At 35.8% G+C, this 23,135-nt stretch overlaps 1 protein-coding gene across 1 annotated transcript; it reads left to right on the plus strand.

The window, feature by feature from the left end:
• The first annotated feature begins 1,936 nt into the window (after positions 1-1,936).
• LOC132562369 (uncharacterized) lies at positions 1,937-12,618 on the plus strand. Its single transcript, XM_060227111.1, has 8 exons — positions 1,937-1,974; positions 4,756-4,943; positions 5,355-5,545; positions 7,137-7,253; positions 7,644-7,908; positions 10,036-10,353; positions 10,785-10,948; positions 12,235-12,618. The coding sequence occupies exons 2-8, from the start codon at positions 4,759-4,761 to the stop codon at positions 12,384-12,386; spliced, it is 1,392 nt and encodes a 463-aa protein (XP_060083094.1). The 5' UTR covers positions 1,937-1,974; positions 4,756-4,758; the 3' UTR covers positions 12,387-12,618.
• The last annotated feature ends 10,517 nt before the right edge of the window (positions 12,619-23,135 follow it).

Consider the following 23,135-nt stretch of genomic DNA (forward strand, 5'->3'; position numbering starts at 1 on the left):
TAAGCCTGCATAATAATCTAACACCTCTCTTTAATCTTGCGGTCAGTTTAATGTTCTTTCCTGTCATCTCACGGCAGTATCCACAAAACCCCCTAGAATCAGATGACTGTAAGAATTTATACACATCCTCCGTTTTATTTAAGCACTTGCTACAGTAGTGATGCTTGCACCTTAAGCATTCTAACATTTTCGCCAATGGGTCTGTGAATGATTTATCACACTTCTGGCATTTCCATGCCTCCTCCCCATCTTCCTCATTGTCGCCTCCCCGTGGCGTTTTGAAGGGCGATTCAGCTGGAGATTGTGTTCTTGAATTGGACTTCGAGGCTCCTCTTGAAGTTTTTCCAGCTGACTTTCCTTTTTTCTTTGACTGGTCGCCGATGGGGGCGGGTCTCCATCTTGTTTTCTTCTACTTGCCATAGCTACGGTAGCTTAACGTATTTCTTGCAAAATAATTAGAAAATAATATTCCGGCTTTATACAAAACTAAGTAACAGATATATCTTGCAACCACAGTTCCACCTGTCATTCACTTGAATGATAAAAATCATCGATTTTCGATAGCAAGCTAGCGCAGCGTAAAAAAAATCAACTTTACCGGTTGACCGGAAGACACATATGTTTGCTTTTATTTCATCAATATTCCGAAACCAGAAGCAATAATCTATTGAAAAATAATCTCGAAGTCAGTGAAAAAAAGCGGTGAAATTTAGTCTGGTTTATATAAATATAACTTGATCATCTGAAATTAAAGTTTAAGTTCTCAATCACATGAAGAACTGTATATTTTGTCCTTTTCTCGTGTGAGTGAGTACTGTACAGTGTAAGTTGTTCCTCCGGTACCCAGACTTGCAAAATTAAAACATTCTAATCCATACAAGCACACATCATGCAAAGTACATGTATACTATATCTGAACGAAGTCGTATTTCGATGTGATTATATACAAGTGGGAAGCCGGTCGCATCACAACAACGGTTTTTGGTACGCATTCATGTAAGGGAGTTCAATTCGTATCAAAACAAATTTATTTTACATGGTACATTAGATATAACAGTATTTAACAATAAATTCAAGACTATCAAACTTATCATTAAAGAAACGATTTTGATTTTGTTTGCGTATAACTTTCTCAGTTTAACGAAAGGCAGTCTTTAAAAGAGCGCAGCGCTACTATTTTTCATCTATCATTAGGAATATCTCTTTTGTTCCGAAAACATTTTCTCCGCAGGAATCTGGCTCAACGGTAAAGAATACCAGTATGCCAAACGGCACATACCTAACTGACGTAATCTATTAGAATTAGATATGAAGTAGATATTTGGGGGTTTCTGAAATACCACTTTCCGGATAATTGGTCCCGCTTCCTACCGAATGATTGGTACAGCCTTATACCTATATATATTATACCTCCAGCCCAGAAGAGTTTCACAACATCACCAGGTACGCGCTTTCAGCTGGCCTAGAAAACAAAGCTTACATAAGTATGACTGTTCATCCCCGGTCGATGGAACGAAGGTAAATATATAGGGTGCTGATGTGTATCTTTCGTAACACAGTTTTGAAGAACAAGAGTAGCAGAGGGTGAGTTACATTTTAAAGAACTGCAAAAATAATACGAGATAATAACAAATTAACCGGTCCAAGTCACAGGTACATGTGGACTCAATTTAAATAGCATTTAAAATTAAAAATTATGTTAAATTTTCATATCGATGTAGAGGCTAGTTAGCCTACGTCCATCCTAAATAAAAGCTAATATGTTGTTTGTTATCTTTAAATGCAAGTACCCCGTCGAGTGAGTTACAAAAAATGGTGTTTGTGTGTGTGTTTTCTCTCTCAGTAATTGAAGAATTTCAAATGATGTTTTTGTTAACATATTTAAATTTCATTCAATTTGTAGAGATGCTATTCATGTAATCGCCCAGCTACAACAACAAACATTTAAGATCCAGGAGAGCAGTTTGGAGTTTAGTAAGTAGGTTTGTGTATAAAAAGGGATAGTTTTTGAGGGGACTGAACATTGGCCCTTTCTCTCTGCCCCAGGTTTTTTCCCAAGTTATGATATATTAAGTAAAGATTGTGCTTTAATTTTCTTTTTTTTTGTAATGGTCATAGCATATTTCTTGGTCTTTTGTTTCTTTATATTAATGTGACAGGATGTAATTGTACAATGTTCATAGCATGTATGGTGAACAAGCCAGTGTTCAGTATAAAGTCCATAATAATCAAACTCATTCCTTTTTAAGTAACCTCCTTCCTCCTAGGGTAGGCGAACGTAATGTATATAATGTGAGAAATAATGAAAACTATACTCTTCCTAACTTTCGCTTATCCACTTCTTATGAATCTTTCTTTCCATCTAGAATTAGACTATGGAACAATATACCAATAAGTACCAGAGATCAGCCATCCATCAACTGCTTCAAATAAAAAAGCCACCAAAATCCTAACAACTTTACCATTTATTATAATGTTGGAAATAGAAAACTGAATGTTTTACACACAAGGTTGCGTAACACGTGCAGTAGTTTAAAATATGATTTGTTTAGAGTTAATATAATGAATTATCCAGCTTGTGCATGTTGCAATGTCTGTGAAAATGTAATGCATTATTTTTTTGAATGTATGTTGTACTTAAGACAACATGAAGTCTTATTCAATGATATATCTCATTATTGTAATGTCACAATTCATATTCTTCTTAACGGTTCTCCAAACCTGTCTGATGAACAAAACAGAAACATCTTTTGGTCAGTTCAAACTTTTATTAAAAGCACTAATCTGTTTTAAGGTCAATGGCAGATAAAAATATATGCCTATAGGTTGTCCATAATCACATTCTCATCTTTGCTCCTTCCCAGGCCCTGTTAATCTTTCTCTGTTCTATTCTTTTCCATTTTTCATCTCTCCTCTGTTTTGATATATATTTATTTTGATTACCAAACTTTAAGTCTATTATATTGTAAATATGTTGATTAATGTACTGTTTTCGGGAGAAGGCATCACTAAGTTGTTATAACTTGTGCCTAATCCCGGTTGTTTGATGACAATAAAAATATGTTTAAATCAACAAGCCAGTGAGACTCAAACATATAATATATTATGAAGCGTCGATAGATCAGGGTGTTGGGGTGGGTGGAGGATCATGGTCTCATTCTCAAACTGATCATAATGTATTAGGATGTGTGGATAGATCAGGGTGTTGGGGTGGGAGGGGGATCATGGTCTCATCGCTATTGGAGGTAATGATCACATGTGATAGTGCTAGTGTTAGGTATACAGTACCAACTTACAATGCTGTCTTTTAGACCTTCAAATGACTGTATGTTTACATTTTACAATCAATAGGAATATGGAATTACCACATGCACTCATCACCATGTGACAGTGATGTCACAACTAAACTCAGTGCTATCATTATTGGGTCCTGGATAAAATTCAATGCCATTAGAATTTAATCAACAGCAGTATAATTAAAAAAGGTCAGAGCTCTGCTTGTTTTTGATTTTGTGATCACATAATCAGGTTTTCTATAAAGTAAATTCAAATGAGCATGCTGATTGGTGCCAAATGGTAATTCACTATAGGAGGGTCATATCTGACAGTTGATACCAACTAGTGTTACTCTGACACTGGTTTGAGATGGTTGTGATACTATCAGAGAGATATATAATGGGTATATCAATAGTACATTACTCAGAAAGATTACAATGATGGAATGGAATTTTGTAGACCATCTATCATCACAAGAAAACTAAACATGGATACTTATAGGCCAAACACTGACATACTGAGTGGAAAGAAATGTGGTCCTTCTATTGTATGGTGATTGGTAGCAAGACAGTTGTGATTGACTAGTGGCAAGACTGGTGAAGATTGACTAGTAGCGAGACTGTTGTGATTGACTAGTGGCAAGACTGGTGAAGATTGACCAGTGGCGAGACTGTTGTGATTGACTAGTGGCAAGACTGGTGAAGATTGACCAGTGGAGAGACTGTTGTGATTGACTAGTGGCAAGACTGGTGAAGATTGACCAGTGGAGAGACTGCTGTGATTGACTAGTGGCAAGACTGGTGAAGATTGACTAGTGGCGAGACTGTTGTGATTGACTAGTGGCAAGACTGGTGAAGATTGACCAGTGGCGAGACTGGTGAAGGTTGACCAGTGGCGAGACTGTTGTGATTGACTAGTGGCAAGACTGGTGAAGGTTGACCAGTGGCGAGACTGTTGTGATTGACTAGTGGCAAGACTGGTGAAGATTGACTAGTGGCGAGACTGTTGTGATTGACTAGTGGCAAGACTGGTGAAGATTGACCAGTGGCGAGACTGGTGAAGTTTGACCAGTGGTGAGACTGTTGTGATTGACTAGTGGCAAGACTGGTGAAGATTGACTAGTGGCGAGACTGTTGTGATTGACTAGTGGCGAGACTGTTGTGATTGACCAGTGGAGTAACTGGTGAAGATTGACCAGTGGAGTGACTGGTGAAGATGGACTGATGAAAAGATTGGTGAAGATGGACTGATACAGGGCAAATTTTAAGATGGATGATAGGTTAATATCTGCATCCCCAGGTGCAACCCTAAGCCACAAATGATACACAGATTAGCAGTTGATAGGGATGTTAACAGATAGTGGTAATAGACTTGGTCCCCTAGTGCATCGTGAAGTATTTTTCAAAAATCTGTTGTTCAGATTTGTTGTCATAGGTGCTTACATTGCAAATTTTAAATCTTGTCTTATTTTTGTAACAGTTGATGTCACCATTTCTGAAGATTATCCAACACCTTACCAAAGCGTCTGTAGTGACAACATTCTCCCTTAACAAACTACTTGTGTTGGGTAAAGTCCCTGTCTGCAACACATCTACCCATTCAACACATCAACTTGGCCAGACCTTTCACAACGTGTCACAGCAGTCCTCAGAATCGCCATATTCAATGTATGTATCATATCTATCCTATAATAAGACTATCATTACAATATTCTTCTCAAAAATAGGATGGCTGACCAAAACAAATGTATGAAAGAAGCACACTGAAAATTGGCAAAGTCAGATATTAGTACAAAAATGTTCTCTCAGAGAAAATTGTTCATGCATTTTGTTACACTTAGGTCAATGTTATTTATATAGATATAAAATACTAACTTTACATTGTATTGTATTTAAATAAAAAGTCTACTTTCTCCTTCTGAAACTGACTTTCTAAATGTAAAGCAACATTATCTGAAAAAAGAGAAGACACTGTCTCCATATTAAACAAAGCAAAGGGAAAATAAGTTATACCATACTTTTAGGATGCAGGAAACACATCTCGTAGTCCGTTAAACATGTCAGAATTTCCACTTAAAGCATGTCTGATAAAGTACAAAAGGCAAGGGAGGCAACTCTATGGGGAATGTTGATCGCTGATGCCCTGGCCATGCCTGTCCACTGGTATTATAACCCCGATGACATAAAAAAAGGTTACGGAGGGTGGCTGACAGGTTACAGAGCACCCGAGAAACATCATCCATCAAGTATACTCACAATATCAGCAACTGGTAAGTCTACATCTTCTATACATTGTGTATACTATTATTAACATGAAATAAAGAAACATTTATAATTATCTATATCTCGTTCATACTATTTTTATTATAAAAATATATTGGTTTTTAGAACTTTTCTGCATGTTGTTGAAAACTATTTTGATTTTGTTATTGACACTTGGATATCACACCTCTGTATAATGATATTGTGGCACACCTTATGTCTGACATTACCACCTCTCTATAATGATATTGTGGCACACTTTATGTCTGACATCACCACCTCTGTATAATGATATTGTGGCACACTTTATGTCTGACATCACCACCTCTGTATAATGATGTTGTGGCACACTTTATGTCTGACATCACCACCTCTGTATAATGATATTGTGGCACACCTTATGTCTGACATCACCACCTCTCTATAATGATATTGTGGCACACCTTATGTCTGACATCACAACCTCTGTATAATGATATTGTGGCACACTCTATGTCTGACATCACCACCTCTGTATAATGTTATTGTGGCACACTTTATGTCTGACATCACCACCTCTGTATAATGTTATTGTGGCACACTTTATGTCTGACATCATCACCTCTGTATAATGATATTGTGGCACACTTTATGTCTGACATCACAATCTCTGTATAATGATATTGTGGCACACTTTATGTCTGACATCACCACCTCTGTATAATGATATTGTGGCACACTTTATATCTGACATCACCACCTGTGTATAATGATATTGTGGCACACCTTATGTCTGACATCACCACCTCTGTATAATGTTATTGTGGCACACTTTATGTCTGACATCATCACCTCTCTATAATGATATTGTGGCACACTTTATGTCTGACATCACAATCTCTGTATAATGATATTGTGGCACACTTTATGTCTGACATCACCATGATATTGTGGCACACTTTATATCTGACATCACCACCTGTGTATAATGATATTGTGGCACACCTTATGTCTGACATCACCACCTCTGTATAATGATATTGTGGCACACCTTATGTCTGACATCACCACATCTGTATAATGAGATTGTGGCACACTTTATGTCTGACATCACCACCTCTGTATAATGATATTGTGGCACACGTAATGTCTGACATCACCACCTCTGTATAATGTTATTGTGGCACACTTTATGTCTGACATCACCACCTCTGTATAATGTTATTGTGGAACACTTTCGGATGCCACCACCTCTGTATAATGATATTGTGGCACACTTTATATCTGACATCACCACCTGTGTATAATGATATTGTGGCACACTTTATGTCTGACATCACAATCTCTGTATAATGTTATTGTGGCACACTTTATGTCTGACATCACCACCTCTGTATAATGTTATTGTGGATGCCACCACCTCCGTATAATGATATTGTGGCACACTTTATATCTGACATCACCACCTGTGTATAATGATATTGTGGCACACCTTATGTCTGACATCACCACCTCTGTATAATGATATTTTGGCACACGTAATGTCTGACATCACCACCTCTGTATAATGTTATCGTGGCACACTTTCTGATGCCACCACGTCCGTATGACCTGTTACAGACAACAGTGGAAGGACCGGCTGGGCTGAGAAATCTAAACCAGTGATTGGCGGTGTGATCCTCCATGACAAACTTAAGTACTGGACAAGTCGAGATAAATCGATACACTACCACCAGGGTATGTTTAATAAACATGTAGCTATTGTTATCATTTAAAAATATCTTACAGATTACAAATCTAAAAATTCCATGTGAACATTTTGTCAATGCTACAGTACAATCAGATGTAAAAGTATCGTTATGAATCAATATACAATCATTTGTTTAGAGATAACCATTCCAAACATTCTAAAACCAAATGACAATTGCTGCCAAAAATTCTCATTATTATCTTGTACACCTTTCCTTTGGATTTGTTAGTAATGTAATTCTTAAGCACAACAAAGAAACACACGACCAGCCTGTTACGGACAAACAAGATTAACCTGTCTGACCTGTCAAGGACAAACTAAAACAACAGACTTCATTTGTTAAGGCCCAGTATGTTGTATGTATGTTGGATTCATAGGAATGAAGGCAGGGGACAGTACTCTAAACTCCTTGATGGCGATACAGATGCTAAAAACAATGACAACACTTGACCCGACCAATGTCATGGACGACCGTGAAATGAGAGGCCATGTTCTAGAAGGTTATGTTCAGTTTATGACAACACCTTCTTCACACAACGATACCTATGCCGAATCCTTCCATCGTGCCTTCTTCAAAGATTGGTCAGCAGAGAAAAATCCTCCAAGGTCTTCCTCAGAATTGTTAACATGGACTGAAGCAAGGTACGTTTTCTAAGAAAATTTGTTAGTTTTTAGGGCCAAGCAATGAGCGCCAAGCTGGTTTCCATTTGACTCAGACTTCTAACTAATTTTAGAAGTCACATAATTTAACATTTTCATGAAAGTTTGTAGCATCAAAATACACTCTATCCAACCCAAGGGTCTGTGCTAAATGATACATATTTTGAAATCAGTATTTAAATATATGTGTAAAACCTAATTTAAGCTCCTAATGTACTGTTCCATCTTGAAAAATTCTGAAAAGGAAAATGATAAAGAAAGTGACTTTAAGATTATTTTAATTTGACTGAAATGAGCTGAAACCATGATTGTGTTTAATTTTTGAAGAACAATGTAGATTATGAATTGTTCTGTATACCTTTGACATAAACAATTATTCCTTTGCGACAATACAGCATATTCAATTGATAATTATATAAATATACAAATTAGAAAAACTCCAGCTAGAGGCTGGTTTGTCTTCGTACTCTAGTAGAAATTCTTTGTATCTTGAATCTGGCTTTGAATCTCTATTCAAACGAAGAACTGGACGGAAATTACAATTATTCTATAAAATTCATAATAAGCTTACATCTAATTATCTTCCTTCTCTACTACCCCCGCCTGTAACAGACACTTCCCGATATAATCTCCGATTTTCCTAAAAATATTCTTTGCCCAATCATCGACTTCAGTCAACAGCATTGTCTTTTTTTCATTCTACAGTACGACTCTGGAATCATTTAGATCTCGTTATTAGACAGTTTGTCATATACAGTTTTTAAAAATAATCTTCGTCGGCAAAATGCAGTAGAAGTTCCCATGTATTATCTAATTGGTGACCGAAAAAGTAATATCTTACATACCAGACTGAGAAATAACTCAAGTACACTACACGAGCACTTATTCCATACCAATTTAATAGATTTTCGTCACTGTCAATGTGGACATCTGATTGAAGATACATTTCACTTCTTCTTTGTCTGCAATAATTATGCGGGTCAGAGAATTACTCTCTACCACAAACTAAAATATTTTATTCCACTTGACCTGCAGCTTTTACTACATGGTAATACTGAATTATCCGTTCAGCAACAAAAACAACAATTTATTGTAGAAACTAAGAGATTCTGAACATTGTATAACGTGCACTCCCTTTCTGTCCTAACTAATCCCCTACTTCTATATCTATATTGCCACACTCTCTCTCTCAAGTTAAGTTGAAAACTGTTTTAATTAAGTATAAAAGTCTAAATTTTGCATGAAGTAATGATCCTTGCGATGCCGACGGCACAAGAGAAACATATTTCCAAGGACGAACGGAGTGAAAAGGAACAATAGAAAAGTGTGTAGTCCTACCGTCGGTGTCGGAGGGGGACTGTCCTTATTCTAAGTATAATTATGTATCTTTGTATATGTTAAAAAGTAGTTATGTATGTATTTGATAACAACAACCCCCTTCTGTCTGTCCCCGTCTTCCCCCCTTTCTCTCTCTCTCTCTCCCACCCTCTCTCTCTCTCCTGTATATATAGATATATATGTATGTAACATGCCATCTTGAAAATATGTGTATTGTTTTATTTTTTTGGGTAAGGGCTCGATAGAAGTTAGCAAACTTGTGGCAATCCCAAATGTACTTATTTATACTTATATATATACATTTGTACATTTAAACTTTTTGTCATCCCTCATGCAATTTCATTTTGGAACATATCTCCATTAGATTTCAAGTAATGTTTATACCTATTACAATGTGTCAAGGTGAAGGTTGCTGCTTTTTTTGTAGTTATTCTTTGTCAGTTTTGAAGTGGTTTCACTCTTGGAAGGATTTAGATCAGTGTTCACATTCATATTAAGAACCATAATAAGATCAGTTGTAAAGGTCAAGGTTATCATTATTATTTTGAGAAAATCTTGATTTGTACTCTAGTGGTGTCATTCCCTGAAGATGTTTTATCAAACTTTTCACCTCACATTCTTTTTTATTCCATGTCTATAAACTGCAAAGGAATTTGTACCATTTCGCGATGCTGTGTTATTTTCCCAAATCGTCAAAAGGCTTTATACATATTACACAGAAGACAGACATTTAGTGTAAAATTTCTAGCCATATTGCTTATTACAACATAGATACATAAGGAAGTCCAAGAGCTCTTCTGATCATCAGCTTGTAGTCATCGGAGCCTTAGTGCCTGCTATCCCATGGGTGATACGAAATGCTCACAAGACCGAGTCAGAGTGTGCAGTGTCCGCTGTGGAATTCATCAAACTTTCCCATCCCGAGCCGGGACTTGTGCCATATGTAGACATGTATGCAAGATTACTTCATAGTGTCATCAACGGCAATGACCTTGATCAAGAGGTCAACAAGTACATTGAGCTGTCAGAACTTGGAGGGTCAAGGCAGAAAAAAAAGATGATGCAGGGATTTCTGGAGAATGCTAACAAGTAAGATGGTGTATATATATCCATGGTTGTGTAAGTGGCATAAGTTAAAATCCACAAATTAATGAATGCAGACATTTATTGTGAAATGAAGTGATATTGTAATTTGCATTTGGTAAAATTGCAGATGCTACTAAAAAGATTTAACAGGTTTAATTAACCATTCAAATTAAATTAGACATTTATTCACATGGATTTATTTAAACAAGATGGAAAAGACGATGAAGGAGATACAACTCAAGGTAGTTTAAAATGCTGATTTTTCCCAATGCCTTTGTTAATCATTGTATGCAACATCCAAGAAACAAAGTATTATCTAAGACACAATTTAGTTTAGGCATAATTTGAAAGTGAAATTTGCAATTAAAACAAGGTTTACTTTGAGAATGGAATTTGCAGTTTATACTTATCTTGTCCATTGTATCTTTTGTAAGGTATCCCCAGGGATCAGAGGGCCAGTTAGTAACGTGTCAGTCAGCTGTTGGTCGTCTGGGCTCTGCTTGTTATATAGAGGGCGCCATGAGTAGTCTCCTCTTCCTTACAACACAATTCAAGGACAACTTCAACATGGGTGTTCTAATGAATGCAAACTGTGGAGGTTTGTAATTGTTATTCAATGTTGAAGGTCTTCAAGTATTGGTTTGAATTTTCAAAATCATTAAGATTTTTAAGAATTTGGAAATGTTTGGTATGTTTTTTAATTTTCAAATGTTCAACTTATTGTACTCTTTTCTACCATTTTCAGACACTTAATTGAAAGTTACAAAATAAAAGTTCGCAAATGTGAAAATATTTTTTTAAAAAATTGCAAAATGTGTTTGATTTTTCAACTTAAAAAATTGATTGTGATATATTTCTTAAATACAGTTGGAACTTGTCTCAAAAATGCTTGTGTCAAAATTTCGTTTGAGTTGAAATAAGTCCTGATTTTTTTCCTTCTTATCTTTGTGATTGTATTTCGGATAACCAGAATTTCGTTTAGTCAAAATATTGTTTGAGTTGAAGTGATTTTCAACCCCTTCAATTCTAAAGCATTAGAAGTCATACGTTGTATCAAAATCATTTTTGTCAAAACATTGGTACGATATCAGTAGATACATACATAGAGTCGAAAGTCACCTGTGTATTTTAGTTACTACGTGTACTCACAGCACTTGATCTCTTTCGGTTAATTACCAGTTTATTTTTCCAATTAAATGTTGGCTTCTTAATTTGTGTCACCATTCTGTAGATTTACCTGTACGTTAACAATTAGCACGTTTACACAATATATGAAGACAGTTAGCCTGCTTGCATGCAGTTGGGAATGATAAAATGTAAGAATTCTGAGAGAAACTGATTTGTTTGCCTGTTTTACTGAAGGACTGTGACCAGGTACTTCACTAGAGTGTATGGACATTGCAGTGCTGTATTTTTCATTGTTAGAGTCTATATCTGTGCTTGACACGTTAAGTCTAGTAACAATGTTTTCTATAACAGGAGAAAGCTTTCTAGTGCCACTTTGATCATGTGTTAATTAACTCATAGTTTTATGTTAGTATGATCTGTAGCTTTATACACCTTTTCTAGAAGCGTATTAAAAGCAAATTTTAATGTCTTTTATTGACATTCTGTAAAATATATGATCTCTATCGCCTGTGTGGAAGGAAGTGAGTACAAAATTACATGTTTTGTTACTTGAATCCCCTGTTTGAATTAATAAACAATAAAATGAGAAAGTAGAAATCTGTTTGTTTCGGTTAATTTACAGCCGTTTCAAATAACAGATTAAATTACGCTGATTCAGGTGATATTTGATAACTATTTAACACATGGAAGGTTTCCTTCTTTTTGTGTGTTTTTTTTTCTTTTTTGTTTGTGTGTAATACATGTGTTCTGTTTCAGGTGAAAATTGTCACCGAGGGGCAGCAATGGGGGCCCTGCTGGGGGCAGCATCTGTTTATCATGGACAAAGTATACAGCCTTCTCTAAAAGATGGTTTAGGATCAGCTAGGGAAGGACTTCTTCAGGTGCTGAAAGATCTCTCAAGTCTTTAATGATAACTAAATTAGATTTTACAAGAATTCCCTTTCTAGTATTTATATGTGTTGATTAATGAACTGTAAAATTCTTTAGAAGAAAGGATTTTCATCTCTTATTATAACCAGTGATGTACATTGGCTCACAACGCATGAACTATCACACAACCTTCATTTCATGTGATAATTCATTATTATCTGATATTATCATTTCAGAGGATTTTCTTCAGAAATAAATTCCCAAGGTGTTCCAAATGGCATTGTAAAGTTTTAATACATAATTTGGGAAAATGTTTTCTAAATTTGCTTTCAGATTTGTGTATCTTACTAATGCATAAACAGTAAATTATGTTTTTATGTATTTTCGAAGGTAGTATACATATAATTGTCTAACATTACTGTATTCCAAGAAACAAAAAAATGATATTACTTTGTGTATATTAAACCAGATCACCAAAATCTCCACTATTATCCACATAGTCCATACAAATCATACCTGTGCAAATTTTACACTATTATCAAGGACACATCTTAATCCCCATAAGCTCCATCTTTATCTCAGATTATAGACCAATTATAAATACACTATGCCTGTCTTGCTGAAGTAATTCCTTGTCATTTTAAGATGACGTCATAATCTATTGCTATCATCACATGACCTCTCTTGAAACTCCTAACTACATGCACACTATGAAAGCTGCGACTGAGTTAAGCCATATTACCAACTAGCTGTAGAAGAAAGCTGATTATACCGTTTAGAAACTGGAGTTGAGGAGTTGCTGGTCATATCTTTTTAGCTTACCTGGCCCAAGGCTGTTAGCATGTCGTGGCGTCCGTCATCTGTTCGTTCGTCTGTCAACTTTTTCTACAAATCGCTACTAGTCATAAGCAACAGAGTGGATTTGGTTTATCTTTTTAACTCTCTGTATTAGTATACATATGTGTGTGTTTGAGCTTTACGTCAAACATGAATTGATCGTTTTAGTCCACCTAGTTGTAAAAAAGATGGTGTATCAGTTCGTGAGAATGAGAAAACCATAAACCATCAACTATGTATTAATTTGTTTATACTGAGAAAGGTTTTACTTGTTACTAACCAAGTGATTAGGCAATGCTGTGTTGAAAAATTCAACTCAAAAAGATTTTTTGAAATCATAATTTCTTAAACGAAGTGAGATGTTCTTTTACTGCCGTGTTAATGGATCAAACAATCGTTTTACTGACCAATACATGAACCTGTACACACATAAGTACATGCATGGTCACACGTGCACACATGTACATATATAGACTCATACACATACATGTACACAGGAACCTACATGCACGTCCACACATGCACACTTGTGCACATGTAAACTCGTACACATACATGTATATATATATGTATGTGCACACGTGCACACATACATGTACACACGTGCAAACATTTGGACAATTTGGAAACTTCCCGGCAAATTGTGTCTTCAATGACACCCATTAATTTTTTTTCCAAATGAGAAGTTTGAAGTCATTGCCAATTAGTTTTATCTTGTATTGCCAGTGTGCTATAATAGAAGTTCTGTTACATTTCTGCCTGACTCAATTAAAATCACTAATTTATTATGTATAGTATTTAACAAATTCTATCAGAGAAAATATTGTTAAAAATAATTGAAAATACCTTGTATTTCTTGTTGTTGTTTTTTTGTAATTTTTTTTATTGTTTTTAGGTTACCTGTGTCATGGTGACCTAATCTTAATACCCTTCATCCGGCGGCGTCGTGCGTCCGTAAATAATTTAACACTTTCGGTTTCTTCTCAAAAATCCCTGATGCAATTTCAATGAAATTTTAAAGAAATCTGCCCCGGCTAAAAGTGAACCAATATTGTGAATTATAAAGTCCCCACCCCAGTGGGGCTGAGGGGTAGGGCCAGAAGGGCTCAAATTGACTTATATTTCAAAATCCAGACATGGTGTAATCAAATGCTCATCATAAATGGAAGCATCTTAAAGTGTTTTAATTACCAAAATGAGTCTCACATTTCTTCCTGGGGTGAATATTTTTTTAGACTTTACTGTAATTTTCATAGAAAAGAAAGGTTTTTTTAGCATATAAATAACTTGATAAGAATTATCAATATAGGATGTCAGTTTTTATGGAATACATGTATTGACACTGTCTATATTCAGTGTCACAATTTCTGTTTCATGACATGTGATCACTATCCTTTAACCTTTATATTCAATATCGCTTATCTAAGGTGACCTTCAAGGCCACTAGGCCTCTTGTTTATATATATATATATATATATATATATATATATATATATGTATATTCGGATGCAACTCCTACAAGGTGGGAATATGTACTTCTGTAAGGAGGAGGTGTTTAAAAGATTTTGCGAACGAACGCTTTCCCTTAGTTTTATCAACCAATGCGAAATTGAAGGGACCAGAATCGGGATGCTACTCCAACACCTTGGATTGTTGTTGTTTTGACAATTATATTTGAATCACCCCGATGGATATTTGCGCATTAAACTTCGTCTGTGGCAAGCAAGATTTTTCTAGCTTGTAATGTTAACGATTATAAGAGCATTTCGGTTTTTAATAAAGTTATTCATTCAACTTTAGGGGTTTAGGAGCTCTATGATTATCATATGGTGCTGAATAATTATCATATGGTGCTGTATAATTATCATATGGTGCTGTATAATTATCGTATGGTGCTGTATAATTATCATATGCTGCTGTATAATTATCGTATGGTGCTGTATAATTATCGTATGGTGCTGTATAATTATCGTATGCTGCTGTATAATTATCATATGGTGCTGTATAATTATCATATGGTGCTGTATAATTATCTTATGGTGCTGTATAATTATCATATGGTGCTGTATAATTATCATATGCTGCTGTATAATTATCGTATGTTGCTGTATAATTATCGTATGCTGCTGTATAATTATCATATGCTGCTGTATAATGATCATATGCTGCTGTATAATTATCATATGGTGCTGTATAATTATCGTATGCTGCTGTATAATTATCATATACTGCTGTATAGTCATCATATACTGCTCTAAAGTCATCATATGCAACAGTATGGTCATCATATACTGCTGTATAGTGATCGTATACTACTGTATAGTCTTCTTATGCTTCAGTATAGTCATCATATACTGCTGTATATTCATCATATGCTGCTGTATAGTCATCATATACTGCTGTATAATTATCATATGCTGCTGTATAGTCATCATATGGTGCTGTATAATTATCATATGCTGCTGTATAATTATCATATGGTGCTGTATAATTATCATATGGTGCTGTATAATTATCATATGCTGCTGTATAATTATCATATGCTGCTGTATAATTATCATATGCTGCTGTATAATTATCATATGCTGCTGTATAATTATCATATACCTCTGTAAAATCTGGTGATTATTTTAGGAGTTGCGTTCACAAGGCTCCACTAAGAGCAAGCTACAGATACAAAGTTGAAATTGGCATAAATTTTACAAAAATCAACGAACCAAAAAATTGCCCCTTCATGCACATCTATACATTGTAGTAGTGACATAGAGCAAGTTTCGTGAAAATCTGATGATTAGTTTAGGAGGAGATGCGTTCACAAGAAATGGACGTACGGACGGACGTATGCTTAGACGGAGAAGATGACGCCAATATACGACTACCTCCGGCGGCGTATAAAAATGAAACACTATGTTGTTTCCTTATGCAGCGAAAACTCGCTTAATTTTTTTCTGAATATTTTAACCTCACAATATGTTAGGAATATATAAAAGTATATATGCGTAAATCCATAGAGTGTGCAACACTTTTTCTCTATCATTAGTACCCATTTCCCACTGTATGATAAATATTAGCCCAGTTCATGTATTCCATTAATCGCCTTTAAAATATACTTTATGCAAATCAATAAAATATAACAATAACATTATATACTATGGTTCCAAGAAGAGTATATTATAATGGAGAAGCATTGCTCTCAAAACGTTGGTGCACCATTGTGCAGTTTGTTGAACAAGTATGACAGTATCACATAATGCGAGTATACCATTTATACAGCTGAGCAGAATACATCAGAGTGAAAGGTACTTCTTCTTTAGTCAGTGATGGAGAGGAATGTTATCAGAGAGACATGTTAATAGATATTAATTAAAGCTGAAAAGTGCGAGTATATGCAAAACATTCAGCTAAACTATTTTACAGTTGAAGTTTATGTGATCAACGACGCATCCTTATAACAGATTAACCATGATACCACACTTTGCCAAGTTAACCAGTTTCAACCCTGCCTACTTACATAAGATATTATGAATTAAATTGACAAACCCAGTGATATACTACTTCATATATTTATTCGTGACAGTAAGGCAACTTTTATTTTCTTTAGATAAAAACAATTGCACCAGTAAACATTCACCTAGAAATTAATCATTTACCTATACACTTTTTCATTCGTCTGAATTATCTTAAGTTTCATAAGGCATGGATGAAACTGGCAACAAGCAAGATACTCCATGTTACGCCATACAATAAGCTTGTAACTATTAATTTTCGTTTTTGTCGCCAGGGCTCTTGGTCTGCCAGATTTTTGGCCGATATTTGACCCCATTCCCAATGCATTTTAAGTAAATTATATTTCTGAATTATTATGACCTTATTCGACGCCACTTGGAACACCTTGATTTCAGTGAATATATATTGAACATAGTAGCATCAACTATGATCAGTGGATTCCATGAAAGAGAAAGGAATGAATGCATTCTTTGCAACTACAGGCGTTCTGACGACCTGCCTGTTATATTGAATTCTGACCCATGTTTGGGATCCTAGGCTGAAAATAGATCTGAACTTATAACAGGTAAGCATATAATTAGAGCATCTAATAAACATCAAGTATTTCCTTGTTCAATATTCTAAGGTTGCACTAAAAGTCTTCTGATATTACTTGTAAATTTCGTCTAGATAATATATATAGAACACTGCCTTTACATTAATCATTCACATTACATATTTTCAGATAAAAATATTAAATAGCATCTACTAAATGAACTTCTACAATACATGCACCGATCTCTAGCATCATCGCCGGCTGATATCTAACCCAGGGTTTTGTAACCCAAGGTATTGTATACCAGGATTTCCCATCCCACTTATTCCGAACGATAAGGAAATCCACTAATCTTAGCGACATGGCAAATGAAAGGACATGCACTCGTTCTGGTAGTGGTAGATGAATATTGTGGACCTCTATCTCGAAGTGCGAAGAATAAGCCGTATTCCAACGCCGACTCGAGTAGGTCGAATTTCGTCAGGAGCCGTTGTTTGATGTTAAATACTCAACTGGTGCTCTCCACTTCTACTGTCTGAGAACAGAAAAAGAAAATAGGCGTCTTTATTTAATTAGGTTCCACTTTTTTAAAATGTCTTCAATGATTCGAGCTTTAGTTCTAAACAAACCGAAATAATAACGATAAAAGGTTGCCGATTTAGTCGGGAACAAACGATTCATTGTTCACAAAACAGCAATTCAATACTGATTTTCCTGAGTTACCCATCAAAAGTATCTGGGGTTCTCACCCTGATATTTCTTGCAAGAATTGCAAGGAACAATAGAAACAAATAAACATGTGAGACGTATGCAGATAAAAAAATATCGTAAAAATGCATTGTTGGTTTGATGGGTATATCGCCCTGTAAACAGCTAATGTAATTTTCAGACGAGATCCACTTGTAGTAGCTGGCTGTTATCTCATTGAACGCCATACGGGAAGCCATTTGCATGCCATCGAGAATACTTGGGGTAAAGTGTCTTGCGTAAAGTACGTCAACACGTCAACACGCCCATATGCTCCTAAAAAATGTCTAGCATTGCACCATACACCCCGAATCTCTGCCGACTGGGTTACCGCGGCCCCGTGAAAATTCAATATTAGTCAGTAGTACATCATATTGGTTACAAACCTGTCGTTCGTCAAATGGCAAGACGACATCAAATTTGATTGTTCTCTCTTGTGACCGGAGTAGTTCATACTCTTTTTGGTGAGATGGGTATCCGTCACTGAAACAGAAATATTGACTAATTTAGAAGACTCCATAATGACAAATACTGTTTGAGTAGGTATTATGTCTGTGCTCTTCACTACCAAGATATCAATTCTCACTATGGATACTTTTAAAGAGATTTTCACCTTTACTTAAGAAATACGTAATATCTTCAAAGTTTCACAATATCTATAGGTTTTTACCGTGTCGTTGTCAGAATCCGATCAAGGCATGGTGCGGCCAGTCTATGAGAACTTCCTTTCATGAAGAGCTCACATTCCTCAACCAGATCACTCCCCGGGATCACGATGGAAGACATTTGATTGAGCAACTGCCATCCTCTTTCTTCACTAGACCTGCATTCAAAACAGTTGGTACATATTTTCCACTCTTAAGTCTAAATACAATTTTGGGCGTTTTACTCCTCTGACGTAACATATGTGTCCTACAAATACAACTTCTGTTCGTCGTAGAGAGAGAGAGAGAGAGAGAGAGAGAGAGAGAGAGAGAGAGAGAGAGAGAGAGAGAGAGATAAGAAATAAGACAAATATGCATTGCTTTGCAATTATACATTTTGTATCTACTAATTTCAGTAGAATGGAGAATAGATACGCGATCAAGTTGAACAAAAGACTCATCATGTATGTTGGAAGGCAACAATTAGACATCAGCACATTTACAGTTTATACATACGTATCGGGATTATGTGTGAGTTGTTTCATAAGTTGGCAGTAGGCCTCTTCCCTAATGTGCCTCTCAAATCAAACCAAAATATTTGCAAAATGATGCCAGAACGTGTAATTATAGTTATATTCTATAGAGAGAACAAGACATGATACATACAAATGTCATCCGAAACTTCAAACTTGAAAACAACACACAGACAAAAAATCGTGCTCATCGTCAATAACATCAGTGTTGTATTGTTTATCTGTAACACATACACTTCTCATAGAAGGTTCGAGAATGCAGTCATTTGCGAGCTCGAAGTCCGATATGTGGTCCTTGTTAGGTGCATCTCCCATGAACTGCTGGATCGGTATACAGAATTCAGGAATCTGCAGAATTTTAGTAAAATATGCTGTATGTTTTAAAGCATACTTTAGTACATATCTATTGGTACGTAAAACAATGGTCGAGAAGGACATACATGTTCGTGGTACACTGCCCACCAGGTAATCACTGGTCAGAACTTGGTCGTAATTGTGAGGTCAATTATCGTTAATTAGTGGTCGTTGGGACTGTAAGAAGTGGTCGTAATACGCAATATCGGGGTGGTCGTAATACTGAAGCGACCAATACAAAGATATATTGTGGGAAAAATCCGGACTGAAAAAAGTACTTGTAATAGCGGGGTGGTTGTAATTTTGAGGTGGTTGTTAGGTGAGGTTTCACTGTATATAAATCCCTGTGGATTTATAGTTAGACATTTATACACTGCACACATTTGACTGCCATTGTAGTTAAAAATTAAAAAAGAGAGTTTATTTCAATGTCAAAATTTGACTGAATTCTAGAAAAGTATCAAAAAAGTTGGTATTATTTCCACTCATAAGATAATCCACTATGACTGTTCCTTTCCTGAACCAGTTTCCATAGAAAACACTGTTACTATCTATTTTGAAAGATTTGTTGTACCATATTGGCATTTTTGCAATGAAGTTATCTCCCTTATATTGATTTTCACTTACTTTGACTAATTTGTTCCATGCATTAAATACATCTTTCCAAAATAGGTTTTTGGTTATTTTTTTTCACATTTTAACATATACATTTCATTTCAGAATACTTTATTGTCTTGATGTTGATGACACATGGAATTGAGCAACAGGCAGAGCCTATGAAAGCCCTCTCCATACAACCTAAACAAGTTCACGGACACATCAATCAAAATTAAAGATATTAAATAATAATGATAGCATTAAAAGAATAAAAATTTAGAATATAGATTCAGATGAATAATTATCTAACAGAAATGAAAGGCTAGCATTACCATCATTTATATTATAGGGTTAGAGAGAGTAAGATTAGATAGGTAATATAATTATATATAACAAGATGGAGCCAAAGTTTGTCAATTGATCACGGCACAGGCTGCATGTTCAAACAGTCCATATACCCACAATCCTGAGCCGAGTCCGTAAAAAGGGACAGGCGGACCAAACTTAAGATAACAAACTCAAATTAGAAATAGAAAAAAAATGTATGTATAAGTAAACTAAGGCTAAAACAGGCGACCGGTATCAGTTATGAATCTCTGAATCAAATGAAGAATAGATTTATTTATATTTGCATCAAGTGTATGAGATCCTTTAAGAAATGTGTCAGTGGTAAGAGGTATAGAATCACTAAGAGTAGAAAGAGAATTAAGGAGGAGTTGTCTTTGGATAGTAAAGAAGGGACAATGGAAAAAGAAGTCAGTAAGATCTTCAACTGGGTGGCCACAAGTACTTGTACATTAGCACACACTTTATCATTTTGTACTGTGTTTTGTGAATCACTACATACTAACACACCATGTGTACTATCAAGTAATGTTAACTTTGATAAATTTTTACCCCTGAGTATAATAAAAGTAGAACTTGTAGGGTTAAGAATTTTCACTGGAACCATATGATTCATAGTAACAGTAACTACAGCCTTGGCTACTAACAAGCCAGCTTTTGACATGTGAGAACCTATAGTAAATATATCTTGTGTACCATAACCTTATACCTCAGACACTTTGCCCCAAACAATCATCTCAGTATTGGGCAATATTTCAGTGGTTTGTTTACATTTCACATCAAATGTCAATTTCACACAGTTTTCGGAAAAATCTAAGACAATGTTGCATGATTTCAAATAATTTGTACCCAAAATAAGCGGGTGTGATGAACTATACCCTTACAAATATCTAGAGATGAAATTAATTGAACTTCCTGAATCTAACAATGCTGACATTTTTATGTCACCAATAGTAAGAGGCATGAAAAAAAATGTGAAAAATTGTAATTGTCACATACATCATTTTCCTGGTCACTATATACTTGGCGTTGAAAGTTATTACATTCTAGTCTTTCCCCAGACTATGGCGCCTGTATTCGCCTGGGAGATGTCAGTTTCTCACACACAAAGCTGTGGTATGTCCATATTGGTCACATAATTGGCACTGAGTTTCTGGGGTACACAACCTTTGGCCATTCCATTTACACTTAGTTTTAGTGTGGCCCTGTCCTTTACACTTAAAACATGTGCGCCAGAACCACCAAATGTCGGTCCTTGACCTTGGAAAGTCTGCTGGCGCGACTGAGAGTTCAAGAGAGTGGATAACTATGACTCGATAGTCTCCATTCTATGTTCCAGAGATTTACCTGCACTGACCGTAGCACTGCTGTTCTCCTGTTGAAGCATAGCTGCCTGCACCATGGGTGGTGCCAGTGACATGCTGGGTCGGTGCTGATACCAACTGAACGGTAGGTGTAGCTACAGGAACTGGTACTAGCTGAACCTGGGGCTGTGATGCAGAAAAGTGAGATGCTGTATAACGTAGCTTGTAAGCCTCACCCATTCTGGCTTGAGACAGGGCCTCTGCGGAAGATGAAGGTCTGCCGGAGCGCACATACAATTTCAGCTGATCAGGGAACCCACCTATAAATCTATTAATAACGTAAATATCTGGCTTCCTCAAATATTGCCCTTTTTGCACTAAGACTGAGTGAAAGTCCTCAATGGGTTGACCAGTCTTCAACACAATCGTGATGAAAAATTCACTGTCTGCTATTAACTGTGGATTCAGACTGAGGTCAGTCGATAAATACTTTTGCTCAAAAGCCTGCTTTACCCTTGGCCATGTCAGCAATGTCCTGGCCGATAACTGGTTAAACAACGTGAGTACAGACCTCGATAGATGAAGATGAAAAGCTTCTTCCAAGTGGACAAAAATAATATAACCAGGGGTCATAATAAGAAAATCTTTTAAAAAAACGATGTCGTCTTGACGGCGGGAAGCATTTTTTCAGTCAGCGAGTAATTGACTTATGGAATAGTTTACCACAAACTCTTGTCAGTGCTAAATCTGTAATTAAATTTGAAATTATGTTAGATGAACATTGGAAAAATAACTGTTTCACATTCGATCATTAACATGTTTGTACTTAGTAGCCGTTAAACTGAAAGTGAAATTTGTTTTTATTGCACTTTACAATGTACATGATATGGACATAGAGGCTGTGAAGCCTGCGTCCATTATTTATGCTATTAAATGCTATTAAATAACTTGGGCATCTCTTATCTCTAAGCCTTGTAGAATGACATAAGATGTAAATTCTTGTAAAAATTTGCAAGAGTTCTCAAATGCATACCCATTAAAAGTTTGTACTGACAAGATGTAGGTGTGGGCTAACAGGTACAGTATCTACAAAACAAGGAGAGTCAGGTTTTACTTGACTGTCATTTTAATGGCAACGCAGCAGAACATTATTTCATAGTACAAAAGTACATACTTTATCACATCTTACAACATGACTTGATTCCACCCACCAAATAATCTTAATAAGCAACTGTGACTAAATTGTGACAAGACATGACAAAGTGTGACCATGTGTGACAGAGGTGACAATGTGACTATAAGTGACATTGTACCCTGTGACCTCATGTAACACCATCTCATGGCTTGTTGCTCATTAATTAAACAGACAAATTAGATGTGACTC

Source organism: Ylistrum balloti, unplaced genomic scaffold, assembly GCF_031769215.1.
Source record: "Ylistrum balloti isolate Yb309-2 unplaced genomic scaffold, AGI_CSIRO_Ybal_v1 Utg371400, whole genome shotgun sequence".
NCBI classification, from domain to species: Eukaryota; Metazoa; Mollusca; class Bivalvia; order Pectinida; family Pectinidae; genus Ylistrum; species Ylistrum balloti.

Excerpts from the sequence above, each read along its gene's own strand:
- LOC132562369 (XM_060227111.1), top strand. The coding sequence starts at position 4,759 with ATGTCACCATTTCTGAAGATTATCCAACACCTTACCAAAGCGTCTGTA. Across the intron at positions 5,546-7,136 it reads ACTCACAATATCAGCAACTG|ACAACAGTGGAAGGACCGGC; the intron begins GTAAGTCTACAT and ends GACCTGTTACAG. Across the intron at positions 10,949-12,234 it reads AATGAATGCAAACTGTGGAG|GTGAAAATTGTCACCGAGGG; the intron begins GTTTGTAATTGT and ends GTTCTGTTTCAG.